General features: G+C 49.2%; 1 protein-coding gene across 3 annotated transcripts in view; it reads left to right on the forward strand.

Annotated features, from left to right (window-relative positions):
- Positions 1-13,320, forward strand: part of SPECC1 (sperm antigen with calponin homology and coiled-coil domains 1) — a 187,088-nt gene extending 173,768 nt beyond the window's left edge. For all 3 annotated transcript variants that reach the window (XM_057716152.1, XM_057716153.1, XM_057716154.1), the window contains 2 exons: positions 2,577-2,636; positions 10,215-13,320. In XM_057716152.1, the coding sequence (XP_057572135.1) occupies positions 2,577-2,636; positions 10,215-10,304 (150 nt within the window). In that variant the 3' untranslated portion in view covers positions 10,305-13,320. The remainder of the gene's footprint in view (positions 1-2,576; positions 2,637-10,214) is intronic.
- Positions 13,321-18,127: the final 4,807 nt, after the last annotated feature.

An 18,127-nucleotide genomic window follows, 5' to 3' on the forward strand; every position in this document is an offset into this window, starting at 1 on the left:
GAAAAGCATTGGCTTCCAAACACCCTTCCTCCCCAAAATGACCCAAAGGACTTTAAAATAAGGACAAAGATCTCATTAGCACCAAAATAGGAGCTTCCCGCTGCTGGTTGGGTAAGATACAGAGAGCCGGGAGCTGCTTTACAGCTGCCCTCTCAGCAGGACGGAGAGCAGGGTTAAGGAGGTGAGTGTAAGGTTTGCAGTCAGTCCGTCCCCATTAATTACCTTTAATTGGGGGGAAGGGGGCTGGCGGCTTGACCAGGATGACCCCAGGTCAACAGCTTTCCAGGGCCCCGACCGCAGACCAGAAGAGAAGTGCTTTGCCACGTTCTAGTGTTTCCCGAGACCTGGTACCTGGAATAGAGCGTCTGCCCCAGTGTCAGGCGGACCCATTCATCTTCAGGCACCAGATACGGCAGCAAGGGCAGAAAGGGGAAGTGGGAAAATGTGTAAAATTATATAGAAAATGCATAACATTACGAAATTCTGCTGAGGATCAGAAAACGTGAATATGTATGGAAACATCCGTCTCACAATTGTACTTAATTAAATTTTCACGTAATCCTCCTGGCTTTCAAATGAGCTTCGGAGGGGAGGAGGCGTGACCAGATGGCTCTTAAGTTCATCCACGTGAAGAAGCGTCAGAGAACAGCCAGAAAGGATCTCAAAAAGAAGCAGCTGACGAGGGCTGAGTGGTGTGGAGCCTCTAAAGTTCTAGGGGAGATTATTTTCGACCTGGAGTTCTATATCCAGCCAAATTATTAACCAAGTGTGATGGTAGAAAAGAGAAAATTTCAGATATGAAGGCATCTGGAAAATGGGTCCCTCCTACCTCCTTTCTTTAAGAGGGAGACTTACCAGTGCGCTCTAGTAGAACAGGGGTATTACCCAAAAACTGCGATGAGGTTTGTGGACAGAGAAGGTCTCCTGCCACGTCAGTGAGCCACCACAGCCACTCCCGACTGTACCCTGGGGGGATTCGGGATGAGGGAAGAAAACAGGATTATTAGTTCTGGGTAATTAAGGTGCATTTCAGAGAAATGATTTCAGTGAGCCCAGACTCTTGCATCTGCCCAAACATAGAAAAGTGCTCAACTCATTAGCCTGAGATGTTTGTTGTTGTTGGGTTTTTTCTTTAATTAGCAGAAATCTTTTGCTGTTCAGCTACCTGGTTTGTTTTGCAAAAGCCCTAAGTATCCTGGGCCCTCCTTTAACTCTTCGGAAGAGCCCCTTCCGAGCAATCTGAGAGCCGGTCTCCCGAGCTTAAGTCCTCAGTGTGTCCACCAAATAAAACAGAATTCTCCTCTTTTAGGTTGTGCTTTTTTTTTTTTTTTCTTCAGTCGGCAGGTCCAGGGCTGAAGGGGTTCGTAGAGTAACGGTGCAATTAAGAGCTCAAGGGTCTGATGACGGGGGGAAGGCAGGGAATGAGAGAACAGAACATGTTAGAACAGAAGGCCCGTTTGATACAGAGGGAGTATCATGGATTATAGGCCATAGTCAGAAAGGTAAGAAACCATAAGATGAGAAGGAGGCACCGTTGTTCTCCCAGCAAGAAAAATCTCAAGCAAGCAGAACTGAAAACGAACAGGCTTGAAGAAAAGGCAAGGTCCAGGTCCAGAGCACACCCTGAAACATGGTGTGGTTTTGAGCCATTGGTTGAATTACAAGGAGAAAACCCTTTGGAAGAAATATTTTGAGGAGCACAGCACACGGCTGTGGAACCGGGAGAGGAGTATCATTGCAGCTGCTGTGCAAACACCGCTTACCGTGCTCAGCCTTCAGAGCCCGTTAAGAGGGTGCCGAGTGCTTAAGTGTGGCTGAAGGAAAGGAAGCGATTCTATCAGCTTCAACAGTTTAAGACCCGTCAAGGTGGAGGAAACGCAAGGGAACATCTTCCTTATCATACAAAGTGGGGAACTGCTGTCCATAGTTGATGGGGCAAGAAATGGAGGTTTAAGGATACTGGTTAAAGTCACAAACATAACTAATAAAGGGAAAAACTATGTGAGCTATGTGACTATAATGCAGGTAGGAGAGGTGCGTGGTACCTAAGTCCTCATTTACCTGGGAGGAAGTTAGAAGGTAATGCCTCTGTCTTAGAACTCAGGAAACAGTGGTGTGAGCAGTTACGAAGGTATGGAGGAAATCTCCAGAACTAAAGAGAGAAACAAAGATTTGTTCTCCCCAGGGTCAGGATTGAGGGAAGGAGCAGTTCTTCATATGATTATGTTCAACTATGTGCACATATTTCTTTGATGATTTGTTGATATAACACCATAATTAAACAGCTTGATATGCAACACAATGTGTGTCATAAATCTTGACAGAGGAAAAAAATAACTGAACTAACAAAAATGTGTCTTTGATGGTCAGGAATCAATCAATAGTCATTTTTAAGGACAATGGAAACCTGTTAATCTTTTTTTTTTCCTTAAACTAAGACCCCGTTTGTATATTTGACTTCAAAACTTGTGTTTTATAAGTAGAAGGTAATTTATATGGGAGCGTTGGTGTTTTTTTCTACCAAAAGCTGTATAGTCTTAGTTGATATTTTCATTCTCTTTGTCTTTTTCACCTAGAAACGAAATCTCTTGTTGGCATTTGAAGCAGCTGAAAGTGTAGGCATTAAACCCAGCCTGGTAAGTATCCTCTTTGTACCCTTGCAATACTTTGTTCTAATCAGATGAGAAAGAACTTTATACCATCTGCTAAGTCATTTTTACAGAACAGTGAAATCCATTTGCTGAAGATCTGTTACTCGTGATTCCTAATATAAAATCATCCAGTTGGTGTAGCGTTTTCAGTGAAGATTTCACTGTGGATAAATTTCAGCTCTAGACTGAATTATCATTAAAGCTCTCTTGTTCAGGTCACCTGGACATCTGAATAAAATGTGGTTTTAAAAATATCAATACATAGCTGATCTCTGAAGAAAGAATGGGAAATGACCAGATGCCAGAAATTAAAAGAGGAGTGACGACCAGAGCCCTGACGTGTGCTGGGACCGTGGCCACTCCCGGGGGTGGGCTGGGGTGGTGGGCGAAGGCTCGTAACGGACGGGCATCCAACAGGCAGAGCCTGTGGTTCATGCCCTCGCAGGGGCGAGAGACAGGCCCTGAGCTCCCGTACACAGGGCATCAGTCCTGAGACCCTGCACAAAACCAAGGCTCGCAGAAGGCTACTCTTCTTAGTAAAGGGGAGATAAAAATCTCCACCTGCCCATCCAGGGAGATGATCAGGAAGCTTGGTCTCCACCTGGGTTTTTTTTGGTGGCCAAAAAAAGAAAATCTCCTGTAAGGGAAAGAAAACTGAGCCACATGAGGTTTGGAGTCCAAATGCATAATATTTTCTGCAGGCAGCCCCCAGTTTATACTGTCTCTGCGGTAGGAGGCTCCTGGGTTGGTAGCACAGAGGCTGCTGAAAATCCACTCACAGTCCCAAATTACAGAACACTCAAGAAAGTGACCTACTTGACAACAAGGACATACGGTGCAGCACAGGGAGCTCTACTCAGTGCTCTGTGGTGACCTATATGAGGAAAGAATCCGAAAGTAATGAATATGTGTACACGTGTAACTGAATCGCTTTGCTGTACTCCTGAAACTAACACAATGTGTAAATCAACTATACTCCAATAGAATTTTAAAAAAAGAACAGAAAATGATCTACTTGAGCTAGGCAGCAGGCACCACAGACAAGAGGATCATCTGCCAGAACTTGAGATAATAAAGCAATAAGAAAGAGACCTTCAAAGACTATGTTTAAACATGTTACAGAGATCAAAGAAAGAATAAAAGCCATAAGGAAAGAAGATGGTAGTGTAAAAAAAGATTTGGAAAAGAGTCAAGTAAAACTTGTAGAAATTAAAATTTGGAAATTAAAAAAACACCAGTTGGGCTGAAAACTGATTGCGTACAGCAGAATAGAGAACTGCTGAACTGGAAAATAGAGCTAAGGAAATTACCCAGGACATAAAACAGAGACATTTAAAAATGGAAAATGTAATAGAGGGGTTTTATTCGTTCACAGGTTTTCAGCGTCAAGAAAACCAACTGTTGATTGGGTTTTCTTCAATTTCAAGAAAACCCAGCTAGCAGTTGCTTCAACCATGAAGATTTATTTATTTGTTTATTTTTTAAGTTTCACTGGTCGGTGTTATAACCAGGGACCCCAGAGTGTCTTTTCTCTACACTCCACCGTCTCAATCTGTTGGTTCTTTGTCCTCTTACCTGCTTCTCTGTGGTTGGACATGGCTGCCAAGCTCCAGACATCATTCCCATCTCCCATCTGCAGGGCAGGAAAGAGGGAGAAGGGATAGAGCAAGTACCTGACATCTTCCCCCTTTGGTAAGGAAACCAAAGGCTTCCCAGAGTCCCTCCAGCTCATTGGCAGTGCCCTGTTACGTGGCCACTCCAGCTGCAAGGGAATTTGGGAGAGTAGGTGGGTAACATGCCTCATTCTCTATAGTGGGAAACCTGCAAGGGAGAGAGAGCTTGGGACCTCCTGATAGTGTCTGTCCCAGAGCATGAGAGGCGTGGAAGATAAAGTCAGCCCATGTCTAAGTCCAGCGTCCAGTGGGAATTCCAGGAGTAGAGGAAAGAAGAAGTGAAGAGAGATAACATTTGAAGAAGTGATGCCTGAAATATTTCCAGAATGATGAGAGACCACAGATTCTTAGTGAATCTCAAATAGGGTGAATAATACAAAATATCGATCCAGACACATCATAACATAACTTCAGCAAAAGCAAAGACAGATGATCTACAAATAATTTCTACTAACCAATAATAAAAAAAAAACCTAGTAGAAAATTACCAAAGTCTGGAATAGGCAACGCACAAATGGCCAATAAACATTGAAAAAAATGTTCAGGGGCTTCCCTGGTGGTCCAGTATCTAAGACTCCGTGCTCCCAGTGCAGGGGCCCGGGTCCGATCCCTGGTCAGGGAACTGAATCCCACATGCCACAGGTAAGAGCCAGTGCAGCCAAATAAATAAATAAAGGTTTTTTTAAATCTAAAATAGGTAAATAAAAAGATGTTCAATCTATTTAGTGATTAGGAAAATCTCAGTTGAAGTAACAGTAAGACATACTTGTGTAACCCTCAGGGTGAAATGAAAAAGGGAAAGGGCAGCTGTCATAGGAATTTGAGTACTATGGCAGTGCTATGCCAGCATGTTTGAAACAGGGCAGTTTTCTAAAAAAAATATAAATATATTTTTTCGAATAGTAAATGTAGATCTTTCTCTAAAACTTACTCAGAAAGAAGTAGAACTTTAACCATTAGAGAAGTGAAATTCATTGTTTAAACATAGTCACACATACAAAAAGGTCCCAGTGAGCCCAGATTCCACTGAACCTTTTAGAACCAGGTATCCCTGTTGTGTAAATACACGTCTAGAGAATTTAGAAAGGAGTGAGGGGACTTGGTGTCTGGCTAAGATGGAGTAGCAGGAACCTGATTTCTCTTCTGAAACACTAAACAGCGAACAGGCAACCACAGATAATTTCTGTAAGGAATCAAAGATATAATGAGAACTTGTTAGAAGATGATATGATACACAGAATACGGTTTTCTTTGTAGTGTTACAGTTACTCTTTGCCTTTTTAATTTAACATTTTTTCCTGTTTGTCATCTCATGTACTGTTGAAGTTAGTGAAAGCTGGGGAGAAGATGAAATCATCTTGTCGATCTAATAGAGAGCGAGTCTGTTTGTACAGATGTCTCTGAGGAGCTGCTCACAGACACCATCGTGAACCTCAAAACCACTTAGGGACGTTTTTGAGCCGTTTAGCCAGTGTGTGCTGTCACGGAAATAGGAGCGTCCTACCTTGTTCAGTTTGCTTTTCAGTATCTTTTCCTTTTTTTAAGTAATGCTCGTTTTTATTTTATGTTTAATTAATTAATTTATTTATTGGCTGTGTTGGGTCTTCGTTGCTGCACACGGGCTTTCTCTAGTTGTGGTAGCGCGCGGGCTCCTCATTGCCGTGGCGTCTCTTGTTACAGAGCACGGGCTCTAGGCGAGTGGGCTTCAGTAGTTGTGGCTCACGGGCTCTAGAGCGCAGGCCCAGTAGTTGTGGTGTGCGGGATTAGTTGCTCCGCAGCATGTGGGATCTTCCCGGACCAGGGCTCAAACCCGTGTCCCCTGCATTTGCAGGTGGATTCTTAACCACTGCGCCACCTAGGAAGTCGCAGCTTTTCAGTACCTCGATGTGGATTGAAAAATAATATGTTTAATTACACATGACATTTGAAAAATACACCCAATCAAAGTTGGCAGCAGTAATCATCCCATGTCTTTGGTCACGTTCTATTATTAGGTTAGTCAGGAAAAAAAATTCCCTTATATGTGTATATTCTAGTAGATGTAGTTTTCTGGGTTTAGCATATCAGCAAGGATGACTTTTTACAAGTGAAAGCTCTACGGTGTTGCCCAAATTTTAGAATGTACTCCTTCCCAGCCGCAGTGTCATAGAGAGCTTTAACCCACCACGTCACAAGTGGAGCAGCTCCCCACAGGAAGAATAAGAGAGAGAAGACCTGTGACCTTGTTGCCCCTGCTGTAAACGCAGCCGGGATGTGTGTCCTCCGAGGGTGGATGTGTTTGTACCCGATGAGGCGGACACGCCCACTAGGTCACACGGTCTGTGAGGGTGGTGCTTGCTGGGTGAGCCAGTGTGTCCACCAGAATGGTCACTCCACGCAGACTAAGGTCTTCCGGTCACTGGGAAGGGAGGTCATTACAAGTCAGGATTTTATGGGGCGATCAAAATGGTTCCTTAGGGATAACTGGGCCTGCTCTGCAGCATAAACTTTATAGAGGGTACTTAGACTGTTAGTTCATTTACTGTGCACGTGTTCACTCCGTGCTGGGCATTTTCCATGTGTTGACTCATTGGCCCTGTCAAAAGGCCTGTGACACAGGTGCTCCCTGCAGGTGGACACTGGGACACTGCGGTTCCGTGAAAGGGCACGTGGCTGGTGAGTCGCAAAGACCAGGGTCAAGGAGGCCCGCCGGCTCCAGCGCCCACGTCTCAGCCCTCCGTGACCCTGAGTCCAGGCAGCCGTGCCCGCCTAGGCTCTTAAAGCGCGACTCACGTGTGGTCTGTGGAGCCCGCGTGTGTCATACTGATTTCTCTGACTGTGTGGCTGATCTCCATCCCCGCCGAGACTCCTGAGGGCGAGGAGCTCAACCGTTTTTCTTTTCTATTTTTTTAAATTATTTTTATTGTTGTAATTTTCTGCACGTGCTATTTTATAGTTTTCTGCATATGGATTTTTGGGGGGTGCCATTTTAAATGGTTGGGTTTTTTTTTCAAGTGCCAGTTGTTCATTGCTGGTATGTAGGAAAGCTGTTGATTTTGTCCTGAGACTTGGCTAAACGTGCATGTTAGTTCTAAGAGTTTTTTTGGTAGACTTTTTGGAGTTTTCCACATGGACAGTCATGTCATCTGCAAATAAAGACAATTTAGTTCTCTCCAGTCTGTATGCCTTTTGTTTTTCCTTCTTGCCTTACTGCACTGGCTAGGACTTACAGTAGCGTGCTGACTAGAAGAGGTGAGAGAAGACCTCCTCGCCTTCTTCTGTTTTGCTGATCTTAGGGCAGAGGTGCTCAGTTTCTCACTATGAAGTATGATGTCCGCTTTTGGGTTTTGTATATGTTCTTTATTAGGTAAAAGAAATTCCCTTCTGTTTCTAGTATTTTGAGAATTTTTGTCATGAGTAGTTGTTGAATTTTGCATAATGCTTTTTCTGCATCTATGGATACGACCGTGTGGTTTTTCTTATTAGTCTGTTAGTATGAATAACACTGATTGATTTACAGATGTAGAACCAGCCTTGCTTTCCTACAGTGAGCCCCGCTTGATCATGATTCAGTTGCTAATATTTATTAAGGGTCGTTGTGTCTGTGTTCAAGTGAGGAATTGGTAATTTTCTGATGTCTTTGGTTTTAGTATTAAAATAGTGCTGGCTTCACAGAATGAGTGAGGACGTGTTCCTTCCTCTTCTGCTTCTTGGAAGAGATTGTGCAGAATTGGTATTATTTCTTCCTGAACTGTGTGGAAGAATTAACCAGTGAAACCATCTGGGCCTGGTGTTTCCCGTTGTTGGAAGGTTTCTAGCTACTAAATCAAGCAGGTGTCGCACACTGCTGGGTCTTCATTGACGCAGCGACCCTCTCTTCTCCTGAAAGGTGCTAAATGGTTTCTTCAAACACGTGCAGATGTGATGTTGACCATGTACCAAAATATTTTAAAATTTCTGAGTAAAACTGAATATTCATCGGACCTGGGAATCCTCTCTGAGCAGGAAGACGGGTCCTCGCCCCCCTTGGGGGAAGGTTTGCCCTCCCTCCGCGTCTCTGGGTCGTCCCTCTGTTCTCGGAGCTCATCCTGCCTCCCAAGTGCTCAGTCCTCACCACTTCTTCTCTGTATGCTCGTGTCGGCATCCCTCATGGTGTAGGAATTTGAGCTCTTCGTGCATCTGTCTGGGTGCACAGGCCCGACTGCAGTGTTTTGGGCAGAAGGAGATGTTCCCCCCTTATATTCTCTGAACGCTTTGTTTTCCTTTTCAAATCGTTCTAGGTACATCTGTGTGGAATGTTCCACGCACTTCTTTTCCACCCCTTTCCCATGTCCAGTGATATGCTGATTTCTCAGCATAACCAGGAAGCAAAATCAGTAAAATATCTTCAGATGTTGAAACAGGAGCTCCATGGCTGGCTCCAGGCCTCAGCCAGTTCTGTCCCCACCCAGCAACAGATGTGCCGAGTTCAGCATGCTTGTCCGCTGCATCTCTGCTTCCAGCTTTATGCCAGGACCTTCCCTACTGTCCTCTTGTGACCACAGAAGAAATCCAAGTTCCGCCCCAAAGCGAATTATTAAATATGTTCAGCAGCACGGGTTTCAGGAAAGCCTGGCGAGCGGTGGACGGCGCGCAGGCCTGCCTGCTCGTTGCCGACGAGATGAGGGGGACACAGCACTGAAACACTGAATGGTGAGCCTTAACTCTGGTAAAACCACTTTCAACCGGTTTAGGGCTTTTGTGGCACGAATCCAGCAGAAGGAAACAGTGCTGCACAGAGATGCTCGTTGCAGAGTCTGTGTGGTGAAGGAGTGACCACAGCCACACTCCGTGCCCTGAGAGGACAGGGGACAGTCGTTCCCCTGGACAGTGCACATCTGCTAAGATGACACAGCACAGCCATGCGGAAAATCGTATATGAAAAATGTTCAGTGACAAAGCCCTGGGCACACAGTGAGGGAGCGTGGGGGACGCAGATATGCCTTCAGGTGTAGCCTGGAGAAGTGAGGATCCTTTTACAATAATGGAATCACAGTGACGCTTCAAAACTTTTGTTTTATTGAAATCTAGTTGATTATAATGTTGTGTTCATTTCTGCTGTACAGCAAAGTGATTCAGTTATACGCATATACAACTTTTTCATGTTCTTTTCCACTATGGTTTATCCCAGGATACTGAATATAGCTCCCGGTGCTACACAGTAGGGCCTTGTCATGTATCCCTCCTGTTTGTAAGAGTTTGCATCTGCTCATCCCAGACGCCCACTCCATCCCTCCCCCAACCCCCTCCCTCTTGGCAACCACAAATCTGTTCTCTGTGTCTGTGAGTCTGTTTCTGTTTTGTATATAGGTTCATTTGTGTCATATTTCAGATTCCACATATAAGTAAGATATGATATTTGTCTCTGTCTGACTTAGTTCACTTAGTATGATCATCTCTAGGTCCACCCACATTGCTGCAAATAGTAATATTTCATTCTTTTTTTATGGCTGAGTAGTATTCCATTGTATATATGTGCCACATCTTTATCCATTCACCTGTCGATGGACATTTAGGTTGCTCTCATGTCTTGGCTATCGTGAATAGTACTGCTGTGAACATTGGGGTGCATGTGTCTTTTTGAATTATGGTTTTGTCCAGATATATGCCCAGGAGTGGGATTGCTGAATCATATGGTAGCTCTTACTTTTAGTTCAAAACTTTTTAAAATGCTTTTGTCATGTTGTTAAAAGATGAAAGGGGTGGGAGGTTGTGTCTAATGTTTTTTAAAAGGCACAGTCTCTCCTGAAGAAACTGGAAGGAAGAGCTTATCTTTCCACTGAGCGCTTCTAACACGGGCTGGGTGTTGCCTGCATCTGCCAGCCACATGGAAGGCTGGGTGGTGCCCCCTGACCTCTGCCCTCTCGCACAGGAGCTCAGTGAGATGCTGCACACGGACCGGCCCGACTGGCAGAGTGTGATGCAGTACGTGGCCCAGATCTACAAGTACTTCGAGACGTAAGTCCGGGGGCCGCTGCTCGTCCTGGAGGCGCCTGGTCTCTGTCCTCGGCCCTGCTTGGTCTGCCGCCCGACGTCTGGATTTCAGAGGAAGGCTTGACCCAGGGCCAACACACAAATAAGAACCAGCCGGGTCCACCGCGTGCCCACCTTGAACCCTGATGCACACGGACGGTAAATGGGGGGGCCGCGCTCCCTTGGGTCCCCCTTTTCCGCGGGCGCCCAGCAGTGTGTTCGCTGGAGCTGCCCTGAGTCTCACAAGAAACAGCACTTCCAGCCTGCCACCTTCCACGAAAAATGCTGGCTTCTGTCTTTATAAAAACTCTGCACTTGCCGCCCCCCACCTCCTCCAAAAAAAAAAAACACCCAACAAAACACAAAAAGGAAATGTTTGCTCTCAAGCAGCCCCAAAACACGTGAGCCCTTCCTTTTGGGGACTTGCGTTCTCAGTAAGGACGTCGCCACCTTTAGGCCTCCTGTCCCTTATTTGATTCTTTGGGTGGAAGAGCAGACATCTGAGGTGCAGAGGAGCCCCGGGGCCATTTGCTGGGCGTCCCTGGGGGGGACAGCAGGATGTGTCTGGGACGCGGTCACCCCAGGACCCGGAGCTCAGCGGCGACGGGAAGCCTGCGTGACTGTCACCTGCTCCTCCTGCCCTGCCCGTGTTCACACCCCGTCCACATCCACGTTTGCCCCACGTGTGGAACGTGACAGAGGCGCTCAGACGGAGGGCACTGGCCCGTGCCGGCTAGGGTCCTCGCACTGCTGCACAAACAGGCGGAGGATATGGGTTCCCCAGGTGCTGGGCAGGCAGCGCCGGAGCAGCGTTGCAGCTGCCGCTGCGGCGTCGGCCCCAACCCAGGCCGCCTGCGTGCGCGTGCTGAAGGAGGCCCTGGGGAACGCAGAGGTGGCTCGGGTGTAACTGAAGAAGGGAAACTGGCTTCACTAGAGTCTGCGGTCACCCCGGGTGGTAGCAGAGCCCTCCCCCCACACAGCCCGTCGCAGGAGGTGCAGGTGCAGGGCACATAAATGCACGTCACACAGCAAACGAGGCCTCCCACGGTCCCCGAGCCCGGCGCGGCCGGCCCTGCCCAGCTCCCCTGTGGCTGGTGGAGGCCCTCATTCACAGCCGGGGCCCCATCAGTCCCTGTCCGGGGGGGGCTGTGAGCTTGACGCCCCGCTCCCGGCGCCTTGGACGAGGAATCTGGGCCCCTCGCAGGGCCCGTCCCTCCATCTCAAGCTGCCGAGGTTGCCGGCTGGGGTTCTCCTCTGCGGGGCCCACGGAACACACATACCCCTCACCTGCCCCAGCGTGGAGTCAGGATCGGGAAGGGAACCCGGGTTGTGTTCTGTATATTTTCAAAGTCCCCGAGAAGCACTGAAAGGAGAGAGAGTCTGGTGGTGGTGGCTGTGATGACTGCCTGCACGTGGAAATTGGAGGCACCGTCTGGACAGAGGTGACTCACGCCTTCCTGATGGACAGTCCACTGAAGGATCCTCCCAGTGTCCCTCCTGCATCTGTCTCCTCCTTGTCCCCCTGCTCCTGCCTTGCTCACACAGGGTGGGGGGCGGGGGACGTCAGACCCCAGGAGGGGGGCTGAGCCGTGGGTGGTTGTGTTTAATCTGGGGTCTCTTCGGGGTTGCGTGCGGGAGAGGCCACTTGGGACCCCTGGGGGGGCACTGGGCGTGGTTGGCGCCCTGTCTGCAGCGACCCCAGGAAGGATCCGGAATCCGCCTCTGCGGTGGGGGTGCTGCTGCTTCCCTGCCCCCACGCCAGAGCTGCTCCCTTTAGGTGAAAAAGAGGGGAGAAGGCCACCTCCGTTTATCTTTGTAACTCCGAGACGTCGCCTGACTCCGTCTTTGCAGCGAGCACCCTTGGAGCACAGGGTGCCTGTGTCCTGCCCATAGACGCGCGGGTGGTGTCGGGGCAGATCTGGCCCTGCAGGGCCCGGGGGTGAGGGGTCCGGCCTTCCAGCACTGCAGGGCAGGGGCAGGCGTCACCTCGGTCCCTTTCTGATTGGAGAGCTCCGCGCGGAAGGTGCGTGTGGAAAACCGATACGTTGAGACAACACGGTGGTGACCGTCAGCACACCGCACCCTCCCCGGTTCTCTGTCCTGAGATTTTCAGAGGCCGCAGTGTCTGTGTTTCTTCCCATCTTCCTTAAGCCAGTACTTCGTCACTTAAAATCATGGGGTGGTTCTGCAGGTCCTTTTTCCAAAAAACATATTATTTTTATACCAAGATAGATGCAAAATGCAAGACCCCAAAGAGTGGAGGAGTTCCGTGGTTTTTTAAGACATGAAGAGAAGTCTGTGGTTCTTTGCGCTGTGAGTTGTTTCGCGGCCGATGGTGCCTCCTGCCCGCGGGGCTAGGGGAAGCCAGGCAAAGCCACCCACCTCCTGTCCCGTCCCCGCTCATGTCAGAGACAACCGTGGTCTTTGGTTTCTGTTCTTTGCGCAGCTGTTTTACGCTTCTGTGGACACCACCCAGAGGGTCCCAAGTGACCCACACTTGGCAACACAGTTTCTGTGGTTCTCGTCCCCAGACCCGAGGGCCGCTTTCCCAGCCCCCTGCGTCCCCGCAAAGAGACCGGCACCAAGCTGCCTGGGGACAGAGGACTCGGTTGTGAGATACAGGCCCGTTTGCCACGTCCAGCCCTGGTTCTCCCATCCCGGAGCTCCTCCTGAGAGGAGCTGGCCAGTGGCGTGCCGCAGAGGGCGTGGCCCAGCAACCCTTTTTAAAGGATGGTTGATAACTCACGTGCCTGGCGTTTCTGGGTGTCACTTCTCTGACCCAGGTTGGGGTCTGGCTGGACCTCTGCGTCCTGAGCGGCTCACGGACTTCAGCTGCACGAGTGGAAGGCCGCGCATCGTCTGCGGCCTCGGTTCTGCGCAGAGCACAGAGTGTGTGCAGTGTTGCCAGCGTGCGACAGAGGCGTGTGTCACTGAACGTGGACGCGTGTGATGTATGACTCTGTAACATTTCTAATAAATATATTTTGTTTCTGTCTGATGACAGATGTCCCAGTGACATGTATTGTTACTATTTTTCAAAACGCCAGGCTTCCATTCCGTCTCTCTCCAGGCCGTCACCTTCACGTCCCTGCTCCGCGCTGGGCCTTGGTCCCCACTGCAGCTGCCGGGACCTGCCGGGTCCTGACGCCTCTCGGCCGCCTCCCCGGCTGTGCCCGCCGTCCCACCTGGAGCCCGCCTTCCAGGGCCACGCGGGGTGCTGCAGAGCCGCGTGGACGGGCCCCCCGGGGGTGGGGAGCAGGAGGCGGCTATACCAAGATCACGGAGGCGGAGTTAACGTGAACTTCAACGGACAGGGGCTGCTGCTGTGTTCTGATACCAGGACGCTGTGCGAGCGCGTCATCCGGCGTGGTCTTCAGGCACCACTCGGAGGCCACCACTCACCAGCCCTGCCCGCAGGAGAGGAGAGGAGAGACCCTTATTGCCCCCCCCACCCCGGGAAGCCCCACGCACTGGCCTCCCCCCCCCCAGGGGCTGCCACCTTCCCAGAGCAGCACAGCCCCTGACGTGGGTGTGACGGGCCCGGGGCCAGGACGGTGGCTGCCGTGTGCGCCCTCCGGGTGGTCAGGTACCCCGAAGATACCGGGGTCCCGTGTGACGACCTGCAGCTGTCTCGACTGCTTGGCCTGCACGGACGTGCGGACACACACGAGCACGTGGACGTTTGGTGGCCGGCCAGTGCCTCGGCCGTGGCCGATTGCTTCCTGCATGTTTTGGGGCCCAGCGGTGAGGGGCCTGGTCCGTGGGCCTGGACCCCTCTGGATGAAGCACGGCCCGCGTGTCCTGAGTCGGGGCTCAGGCGCGAGGCTCCCGGCAGTGTCCTGTGACTCGGCCTGTGGTCAGTGGCTCCGAGCTGCCTCGGAGGCGTGGGGACAGTGGCCGTGGGGTCTCTGCTGGCCCTGGGCGCCTTCCCTGGTGCGTCTGCTGCTCCTGCCACACCACCCTCAGCTCCCCGGGGCAGAGCCGCGTGTTCGTCTGGCAGAGCCGGATGAATCGATATTGCAGGGCAGGGATGTTTTCAGTGAGTCTGAGCTTGCAGTCCTGTGAGCCAGGGTCCTAGACCTTATCTCCTAGACCAGCACACCCACATGGCCCCTCAGGGTCTCAGGACAAGTTTGAAGCTGTGCACTGTGACTTTTTAGGGATATTTTATTTTGAGGGCCTAATTTTTTCTTTGAAGTCTTAAAAATGTTGAAATTTCACATTCCCTTCTTAGCATATCAGTGACAGTTTCATATAGAAATGGTGACTTTTCCCCTAAAAAAAATCTTTGAGTAACATAGACATGCCAGGGAGGTTCGTCACCTCATCGTAAGCTGTGTGCCCTGGCGTGGAGAAGCCATAGGCATGCCTGACCCTCGGGGTGGGAGTCCAGCTGGGGAGGCACAACACGGGCCGAAAAGCTGAGTCACAAATTGTGTAACTGCAGGCATCTGGGAATAGAAAACCAGGGAGCAGGGTGGTAACTGGCCTCTTCAGAGTCCCTTTGGACATGTTTCTGGAAAGGTTCTCTGGAGTTGTCTGCACTTGGCGATGTGGGGAACCAGGCTAGAGTCCAAGAGCATCTGGTGGCCTTCCCATTCTCCAGGTGAGTCAGCCGGAGCCCACAGAGCCTACGTGCACTTCATTGTCTGTGTCCCGAGGCCAGGGAGGATGCTCTGCTTCAGACAATGGAAAACTGTCTCCCAGCTGGGAGCACACCCTCGGGGGCTGGGGGTTTGGCAAACCTGGATCAGACCTGGCCCCAGGCACCTTCTCCATCCTGTTTACAGTTTAAAGCAACAGGCACCCTTCCCTAACTTGTGGCAAGAGTAGAGACGCGGTGGGGTCTCTGCTGCTGGCAAGGGCCGCTGTGAGCGGCTGTGGGAGACGGTACCCTCAGCAGCACCAGTGCCTCCTTTGAAAATGAAGTTCTGCGACCATGAAACCAGAAGCTGGAAGATTCATTTCCTGCACTACTGCAAATGTCATTGTTTTAAAGTGACAGTTATTATTACAACACACGCTCAGTACAGAAAATACCAAAAAGCACAAAGACAATAAAAAAGTTCTTGGCATCACATAAAAAATGGGTTAGAGGAATTAACCTCCTTTTGGTATTTTATTGGTACACTTGTGGATCTGGGTTAGGACTGGGTTAACTTGCAGGGAATGGAGACCTGAGCAATACTGTCTTAGATAAGATAAGAAACTTACTTCTTGCTAAAAAGAGAAGTTCAGAGGTGGAAAGTCCAAGGCTGGTATGTTGGGGTCATCAAATCCTCAGGGACCCAGGCCCCTTTCCACTCTGACATCCCCAAGGGAGTGACATTTGTCCTCATGAGCTAAGATGGCTGCCAGAGTTCCAGTCATCACAACTGTATTCCAGGTGGCAAGTTAGAGGAAGGGTGCCCTGTCCCTTTTAAGTCTTCCTAGAAGACCCATATGCCACTTTCAGTTATATTTCATTGGGCAGAATTTAGCCTCATGGGTACACCTAGCTTCAAAGGAGGCCAGGAAATGTAGTCTTTTAGATGAACAGCAGTGAAGCTTGCTAAAATTTAGGAAAGGGAAGAGTCAACATTGCGTAGGCACCTAGAAGCTGCTGTGACAATGTGTGTACTTTTTCATCTTCAAGTTTCATTCTTTGAATAGGTTCAAACACTTGTTTTTACTTGGCTCAAAAACTTAAAAATTATGAAAAGATATAGAGTGAAAAGTCCCCTCTCCTCCCCTTACACAAGCTTGCTGGTAACCATGCTATCAGTTATTTTGTGTATCCTTCCTGAGTGTCTTAGATACGCAAATGTGAATATCGTGTGCTCTCCATCTCTTTAACCTGAAAGGTGGCATCAGCTATGCTATGCACGTCTTCTGCATCTTGCTTTTTGTTTTGTTTGGTTTGTTTTCTTTTCCCAAAGTGATGTATCGTGGAGGCATTTTCCTGTCAATACAAAGAGTGCATTCTCCCTTTTTGTTTCTGCCGCCTGGTGCTCCACTGTGGGGGGGGGGGGTGTAGCATAAATTATATATCTACTCCCCCCAGGAGGGGTGGGGTGGCCGGGTGATCTGTCATACAGACCAGGACCCTTTCAGGGGTTCAGGTGGGGGTGTCTGTTACTGATTATACTGAAGCAGAGGTGTGAACTGTCCCCGGTACACTGGGGGCACGGAGTCACCCCATGAGGATGAACACGGGGGGTGTTTGTCGCCGTGTTCTGCAGTTACAACAGTGCTGTGAACGTTCACGTGCACGTGGGTGAGTGGGCTTGTCGGCCCCCCTGTGATCGATCGCTGGGTCAGGCGTGTCTGCATTTGCGCTCTGGGTTGAAACTGCCCCTTTGCCTCCGTGGGAGCTGGACAGGTTTCTCCCCTCATCACAGCGTGTTGTCAGACCGCTGGATTTTTGCCCATCCTAACAGGGGAGAAGCAGCATCTGAATTTAGTTTTCATGTACGTTTTGTTGTGAACCAAGGCTGAATATGCTTTAAAATCCCATTTGTGTTCCTTTCCTGTGACTTATCGTGTCAGATCCTTTGCCCATTTTTTCCTTACTGAGTGTTTAGAAATCTCGTCTTGGAGCTTTCTCGTGCGTTAAAGAGGTGATGCTGGTGATGTGTGACGCAGATCGTTTCCCCAGCTGGCGGTTTGTCTTCGCTTAGGATGGTTTGTTGGGTTTTGCCACATAGGAGTTTTTTATTTTTATCTTTTCTTTTATGCCTTTGGATTTTAAGTCAAAGCCCTTCCCTGTTCCAAGGTTATAAAGGAGCCCTGTCATGAAGGAGTGCTCCAAGGTTTTCTTCCAGAACTTTCTTCTACTTTAAATCCTTGGTTCATTGGGATTTATTGTGGTGTTCATGTGGGGTACGGGTGTGTATGCTTTCAAAAAATGTTTTTACTTTTTTCTGTAGTAATACAAGCTCATGGTTCAGTTACCTCCGTATTTATAAACAGTAACTTATACTGCCTCATGTTCGCCTTATTGATTTTAAATGTACTTTTTTATGTTACATAAGAACTTAGGTCCTGTACCTTCACCCCGACACTCTGTGTACAGATGCCTGTCAAGTCTGTCCACTGGGCAGTGGGTACTGGGATTTCACCATGTTCTGTTTTTCTCCTCTTAAAAATGAATTAACGTTTCATTTTTAAGTGAGTGATCTGATTTAGTCACTGTGACCCCCCTTTTCAAAAGTATAAAAACCAGACAGATTTGGGGTGAAAGCGTGGGAGGGGGGAACTCATTTTTTTCTGCAAAGCATTTTTTTTTTCTAGCTACTCACACCATCCTGTGTTTGAAATAGCTGATTGCTTTTGTCTCTGAATAAGTGGTAACCTGGTGCTTTCTCTTGACTTGAGTGCTTTCAGCCTAGGGTCTGAGCAGCCCTCAGGGTCACCTGCAGATATTCCACGTGGTTGTCCTGCCCCAGGTGCTGCGGGATACGATTGAGAATGAGACAGACTCAGCCCAGGCCCTTTTGAAGTTCACATTCTGATGAGGGAGGCAGATGAGAAGCCAGGAAGATACAAGATGACAGATGTAGGTAAACGCTAGGAAAAAAGCAGAGCGGGGGCAGAAGGGCACAAGGGCTGGAGAGGGCGGGTGCTGCTCTAGGAAGGAGGGTCAGAGAAAGCCTCTTTGAGTAAGTGACGAAGTTTGAACAGATACCTGGAAGAATGAGAGGGAGCCTTAGGGGAAAAGGGGGCAGAGCTCGATAGGCTGGAAAGAGCGTGTGCAAAGGTCCTGCAGCAGGAACGTGCTGGTTGGGGGGGCGGGGGCAGGGGTGTGTGTGTTGGTTGTGCAGCGGGGGGGCC

Source organism: Hippopotamus amphibius, chromosome 17 (assembly GCF_030028045.1).
Source record: "Hippopotamus amphibius kiboko isolate mHipAmp2 chromosome 17, mHipAmp2.hap2, whole genome shotgun sequence".
NCBI classification, from domain to species: Eukaryota; Metazoa; Chordata; class Mammalia; order Artiodactyla; family Hippopotamidae; genus Hippopotamus; species Hippopotamus amphibius.